Raw genomic sequence first — 7251 nt, forward strand, 5'->3', positions numbered from 1 at the left:
CCCAAGCCTAGACAGGGGAAGTCGAGTGGCGGAGGTCGGATTCGAATCACGGACCTTCCGGTCATTAAATTCGGGCTCTAACCACTTGGGCCATCTCACTCGTGAGTTCATAACTGACCTAGACGGTGGGCATTAAACAAGATCCGATGAAGCCGAACCCAACCTTTCCACTTTCCGATTACAATAGACTGCAGAGAAAACTACCCAGCCCCGATCTGTCCTGGCAAGATGCGTCCAAACTGATCGCAGACAAGGCATACGACAGCAGCGTGGTTTAAATGTGGCCATCATTTGAAAGTCTCACACTGCTACCTCAATGTGAGTACACAAAAATTGATAGTGAAGGACAACAGTAGTCCCTATCTAATAAACAACTGAGTTTCAACTGACTGTGAATGACCAGAATCAGGAATTCAATGACGCTGTGTCAAAAGGGAGGCCCGTTTCTAAATCACAGTCGACTGTTCATGAAGAGTCCGAGCAAGTGACAGGGGTCGTCTGTACCATGAAATTCATCTAGGCATCTGCCCCATGTGTAGGTCATTTGGACCAGAGAACTGCCGCCTTAGTGGTCGGACTTGAATAATGCAATAATCACGCGGGCTTAAGTGATTAGAACTTCGGTGCAACAAGGTCAGCAAGGCCAAATGAGAGCAATCGGACTTGAAGCAGTCAGATCACATGTTACGAGTAACCGCATTACGAGGCAGACTCACTGTATCGATCACATATTCACTCTGTGATAGATTATGGAACAGCGAAACTACTTGTAATACTTGACTAAAAAGCTGCCTTTGACTTGGTGGATCGTCAGGCACTATGGTGGTGTATATGGAGCAAAGATTTTCTCCACAAGTCGTTGGTATCCATTAAAGTGCGTACGTCAACTCGAGTGGACTCGTGAAGGTTTACGGGAAGCTCTCACTTAAGTTCACTACATCAAGCAATGTAGGGCAGGGCTGTCCTCTTCAACTTCATTGCTGATACCATTATGGAACACTCACTCCTAGCCTCTAATGCCTTTTGGGTCGAAATGCTATAAGGGCGTTAGCTCAGACATGACCAACAGAGACGACAGAGTTCTTCTGACGCCATCGCAACGTAGGCAACATTAATTGGTCTAAATTAATCTGCCTCATGGTTTCGTATGCGTTTCACAACTGCAAAGTGTAGAGTGCTGTTGCGTGACTACGTTGGCTCAAACCCGAACCTCGCTTGCAGTTGAGTTGATCATCCACCTGGGTAGCTGTATCAGTCCTGTTGGTCTAACCGGTGATACTTTCATCCAGATTAGGAATGATAGGACAGCTTTTGTCAGGGGTCGGGTTTACAATGCAGCCGGGAGCTCCACATTGTTACGTGGGTCAGAAAGTCGGTCGGTGCATAGTGATGACTTCAAAAGGATTTTAGTGTTCGACCATCGGTCTCCGGAGTACTGCCCGATTCTGGTGGGAAAATCAGATCATCAATGCTGAAGTACATCAAATAGGTTTTGGAAATAACCCACCCACAATAATCATACTCCACCGGTTATACTCGTTTGGTCGCGTGCTCCGTATGCCAGTCGACTGACGTTCCCGAACAGTCCTGTTCGCATAAGCATGCGGGGCAATGATTTGGCAGCGAAATACGAAGGCAAATACCGCAAAACTCAGCTGCACCAGTCGTTGCCGTCCCTTGGCTACTAACTTCGATATTGAGCGTTGGTAATAGGGGTAAACAAAGTGCTTATAGGGCAACGCGTTATAATGACAGCTTGTTAAAATACCCATTTGGCGACTATGCGGGTTGCCAACAGGCCGGTTGGATTGTATGAGATGATGGTCTGCAAACGGATGGGCACCAAAAATGCCACACCAAACTTTGTGAGAACAATGCAATAGTAAACCTACGTTGGTGAATGTGCCGCACGCAAACAAGAAACACTGAAAGTAATGGAACATACCCATTCGGCTTTGTGATCACATCATCGTTGTCAAGTGTATCAGCCTCTGAAAGACGGCTCCGGGAGGTTGATAAAGGGATACCTTTCGTTGAACCCGAATCAGTCCACTGTCGTTGCAGGGAACCTCTGTTACTTTTTGAGGCAATCTTGAATAGCTTCCCCAGTTCTTCGTACGCTGCGGTGCGATTGTACAAGTGAATATCGAGCCCGTAGAGGTATATGTAAAGGCATCTTCCTCCAACACGTGGATCCCTTGCTGAACGTAAAGATTAGTCAGAAACTCAGAGATGCACCAACCAGAGGTCGTACAAACAAAAAGTCCTGCTGATTGCAGTGAAAAGACTACAGAGTTTTGTAGTTCCAGTGAATTAAGAGGAGTCTGCCGTTCCTAACTGGACACAGAGGTAGTTTATTTGATGCACTGAGTTGCTTTCAGGCATTACTAGATTCGTCCACAATTCACAGAAACCACCTGCCATACAAGAGTACGTACGGATGGCGGTCCATCGTTCCCGTGGCAATTTAGGGCGAAGTTGGTAATACCTCCGTTAACTGTGCGCCAACGAGGTTATTAGCGCGGATTAGAGCGAAACAAAGTAGGCTATGGAGCTTGGGTATTACAAATGAAGCATTGTAAACGCCACAATGTTTAAAATTCTAAACAAATCTTTTTGTGCTGCCAGAAACTGAACACAACTGTCCAGAGGGACTGGAGTGGATGATGACACACAAAGAACGCAGTAATTGCAAACATGGATAGAGAACGGGATAACAAAAACACAAGCCTTTGATTTTATACCAACAGCATATTCCACGCACACGCAGTGCATCATCGTTCAGCCGTAGCACCCTTTCGGTGCCTAGGTGCCATGCCAAAGGAAGGAGGCACGAAGGTCGGGATAACGTCCAAGCCTGGGCATGAGCAGTCGAGATGCTGAGGTTATGTGCATATCGCGGACCTTCCGGTGCGTAAGCTGGATCTGTATCGAGCTCCAGAGCATTACACTACAGTGGCGGATGTTGGATAGCAAACGAATTGTCTCGCATTAGTGATTTGGCTGCACGCAGTTGCGCTAGATTGAGATACCTCAGGAGGAGAACAAACGAGTAAACTGCTGAAGGCGTTCGACTTGGGATATTGTTCGACGCGGACTCCTCGCTTCCCACTTCCGTCGGGTGAGTAACGCGCAATCTTCCATGCATGATCACGTATGGTATCCCAACTATTACTGAGACCATCTGGTGTTTACAATTTTGCCCGTTAATATTCAGTTTAGAACACTAACAAATTTCAACATTTCACTGAAAACAGCTGATGGAATTTGATTTCCTATGCCCAAAACTTATAAGGCGCCACATCTCGTGTTGAAATGAAATGAAACGTTGAAGCCAGATCAAATTAAGTGAAAAACTCGGAAGACACTGGACAGCCTAATGGAAGCACCAGGCTCTCAAACGCAAACCTTTTTACATATGACCACACCAAGATAGCAAATTTGTGGTCAAATTTAATCAGCTATGGCGTTCTTATTTTGTGATAGCTTGAAAACCTCCGCTAACGATGCACAAGCTTAGCACACTGTATGTTATACTTTTGAAATAAACGCCAGTGTTTTAAGCTCAAAGCTGATCTAGATCATCCGCACCAGGATCTCTTTATTTCGGTGCATTCTTGTGCTTGCAGATAGCAACTCAAAAGGATGAAATTTTGTCTACACGTTACAAACATTTTAGAATGAAAGGTTAGACCAAATCGGTCAAGAATTAGCATAGAGTCGTCCTCACGCTAGTTTCCTTGGTGTAATACTTATAAATTGATGTACTTATAACTTGATGTAATACTTATAACACTTATAACCAGACCGCCAACCCTGATCTTACTGTTTAGGCCGTGGCAGGGAATAGGGACAAAGGTGGTGAATAAAATGACAATGGACGCTTTGGTAGTAAAGTTGATTAGTGTTAGCAATCAGAAAACAAATATCACACCAATAGATGCGTTAGGAAGCCAAAGCTGTGCTCGACAAAATACATGATGTCGAATGATTCCATAACTAGGAGGAAAAACACCTCATATGAAATACTTGGCTCCCGGAAGACCAACCATGCATAGGTAACTTGCTATGGTTCATATCGGTATGTTGAAACCGCGTGGACCGCCGAACTGCGACAAATTGCAAGAAACGTATGCACTGGACGAGATTCAAGCTCGACTCACCTACAGTGTTTGATGTGAAGCGCAGCCAGTAATTGAAAACGACGATCGCGTAGCAGCATCGAATGGTATAATCATCAGTCATGTAGGCGAAATCTCTAAGCATCAATTTTCCACCCAACGCTGAGAACGACACAGAGCCGAATCGGATGAAACCACGCTTCACGAATCGTCTGGCTATCAGGGAGATCAAAATACCGACCACTCGTGAATTGTAGAACAACATATAGATGGACCAGATAATAAGCATCACCAACGACAAGATGGCCACGGGAAAATCTCCCCTATCGATTGACTCAGTTATTTGAGTATCCAAGGATTCATTCGATTTGAAATCGAATTCTCCGCGAAACACATCACGAGTGGCCATTGTGAACGAGAAGTGCTCTGGCGACCTGCCGTGCTCCTTTCAATTCCCCCAAGACATAAGACGACGTGGGACAAAGCCAAGTTGAAGGACAAAACGTGTGCTCTGAAAGAGAAGACATTTCGCGATATAAAAAAATCGTTAAGTTGTTACACCCTTTCTGTGCCTAGCTGCCATGCCACCCGAAGGAAGCACGAGGGCTAGGATACCGCCAGGTTGCCCAAATCTAGACAGGGAAAGTCTGCAGGCAGATGTTGGGTTCGAACCATGGTTAGTTCGACTTTCCCGGGAGTTTGTACGCACCTTGTTCGATCCCCGGACACGAAGAAAAAAGCGACTCCAAACGACCACATGGTCAGAAATCGCAGAACGGAAGTCATTTATTGTTCCGCGCGATCGATAACAGATTGCGATCATCATCATCGACAGCAAAATATCAGTGTTTAAAACCGTGATTCAGTGGCGTACAAATAGGATTCATTTCAAAGCATCATTGTGAAGCAAACGAGAGAAATGAACGGAAAAAAGTTGACTTAATAGCAACCGACAACAATTTTCAGACACTCATTCGGGCAATATGGATAGAAACTGATAACAATGACGCCAACGATATTGAATGGCAGCCATATTTTGCAACGTTTCCAAACAGGCACCAGGAGGAGTCACGCGGAACCTAGCATGGAAGCCGAATCCCACCAACACCACCCAGACCTATGGTCATCTCCTTCATAACCCTCTTCCAGGTCAAAGGTTGGTCACCTCTCCACCTGTTCCACTCTAAATTGGTCACAGAAAACGTCACTCCTTGGAAAACGACGGTTAGGTGTGGAGAAAACATGGTCTAACCAACGCAACTTCGTCTGCTGGACATATCATTCTATGGAAGCCCCCGTTGGACAACCGCACTACCTTTCTAATCGTCTCGTTATGGATTCACCAACACCACTGCGTAAGAGCTACGGTTCTGAGGAAATGGTTGTCGCAGACCTGAAGACGTCTCGGTTCCGCTTCTCTAATAGGACAAGTCTCACAATCGTAGAAAACAGCCCACACTGTAGCCTGATACATACGTCCCTTGAGATTCAGGGATATATTACATTGACGTCATAGGTGTCTCAAATAAGCAAACCCGACCCGGGCCTTGCACATTCGTGTACTGAGATCATTTGTCACACTAGAATCGGAATGAACGCAACTCCCAAGATAAGTAAAATGCTGTACAATTGCGAGTGACCGCCTGCGATCACGAGATAGCTGAAGCAATCTTTCAGTACTATGAGTACGCACCGAGTTGAATCCATGTCGACTACCTAATTGAGTCTCAGTTGCACTAAGCCTGCTCACTTATGCATTCAGATCTTCGGCAACCACAACGATATCTGAGCTTCTACGTTGCAATGGCAGTACGTTCCAGACGTCATAAAGCTCATTTTGAAGATACCATAGCTATAGTCGGTTGGGGTGTGAGCAGGGATGACAGACGGATAACGATCAACTTCCAGGTTGTGAGATCCATCAGGCACGTTGGCAAATGAACCCCACAGATGCGATCCTCAACGGGTATCCTTCCGCCCGATGAATTAGGACGGGCTGTATATCCTGCCGCAGCAGCCTCTGGATCGTCAGAGCTGAGCAGCCCGAAGCGAGTGGAGAGTGGTGGGACGGTTAGCTCATACAATGAATCGGCATCTTGAATGCTTGTTTCCCATGCACATTACACATCAATATCAAGTCAGTCCAATATGAGAGCTAGAGAAACTTGTTGTCCTGCTTGGTTCAGAGTAAGGAAATTAAGAGCAGCCATACTGACTAGGCATCAGGGGTTGAAGATGCCTGATGATATCAGCACTGGATGATGTGCAGAGTTGCTTGCAAAACCGATGCAGGAAGAACGGAGTCATCAGCGTCAACACCGGATGATGTGCAGAGTTGCTTTCAAAACCGGTGCAGAAAGAACGGAGTCATCAGCCCTAACTGACGGGCCTAAAAGGAGAGAATTATTAACGGTGCCCTGACTGATGGGCCTAAAAGGAGAGGATTATTAACGGTGTGAAGAGGCGAAAAATAGCAGAAGCGTTAGCAGTAGCCTGCTTTCGCTTACTGGCTCTGCTGTATGTTGTATTGAAGGCAACCCGGCTGAGGGTACCACACGATGGTGGATGTGGCATAGGAGTTTGGTTAGTTGTGTCATGGTCGTACATGAGATTGGGCCCACAGCAAAGGAGGAAGATTGGGGTCTTCGACCAAAGCCTTTGGCTCAAAACACTGATCACAAGGCAGCGAGGTTTGGCTGGAAATACAAGTGCATTGCCATTTTTATAGAACAAATCGCCATACATCTTCCAACCCGCAATCTGGAGGGTCAGGAGTCTGTGTTGTACGGAATTTTTACGATTGATCAACCTGGTATGAGATTACGCGGCATGGAAATACACCAGTACAGCTCAGTGGGTCACGGAGGCACACAAACCGTCACACTACGATATGGCCTAGTCTTTTCGTGACGGACCAATAATGGCAGTCTTCCTTGACTTGAAAGCTGCGTTTGCCTCTGTGGACCGTACTTCACCACGGCTATGTCTATGGAGCACATGTGTCGCACGCAAATTCTGGACCCTGCTTATAGCGTTGTACACCGACGCCCCGGACGCGTGGAGGCTTACGGAAGGCTCTTGTTTAAGTTCCCCACACCAAGCTGTGCCAGGCAAGACTATCCTCTTTCAC

General features: G+C 46.3%; 1 protein-coding gene across 1 annotated transcript in view; it reads right to left on the minus strand.

The window, feature by feature from the left end:
• The window catches only part of T265_15490 (hypothetical protein), a gene marked incomplete at both ends in the record, with an annotated part of 64824 nt that extends 57943 nt beyond the window's left edge, over positions 1-6881 (minus strand). Inside the window, 3 exons of the mRNA XM_009178361.1 lie at positions 1946-2201; positions 4164-4555; positions 6574-6881. Coding sequence (XP_009176625.1) covers positions 1946-2201; positions 4164-4555; positions 6574-6866 — 941 coding nt within the window. The remainder of the gene's footprint in view (positions 1-1945; positions 2202-4163; positions 4556-6573) is intronic.
• Positions 6882-7251: the final 370 nt, after the last annotated feature.

The sequence above is a fragment of the Opisthorchis viverrini genome, assembly GCF_000715545.1.
Source record: "Opisthorchis viverrini unplaced genomic scaffold opera_v5_538, whole genome shotgun sequence".
NCBI lineage: Eukaryota > Metazoa > Platyhelminthes > Trematoda > Opisthorchiida > Opisthorchiidae > Opisthorchis > Opisthorchis viverrini.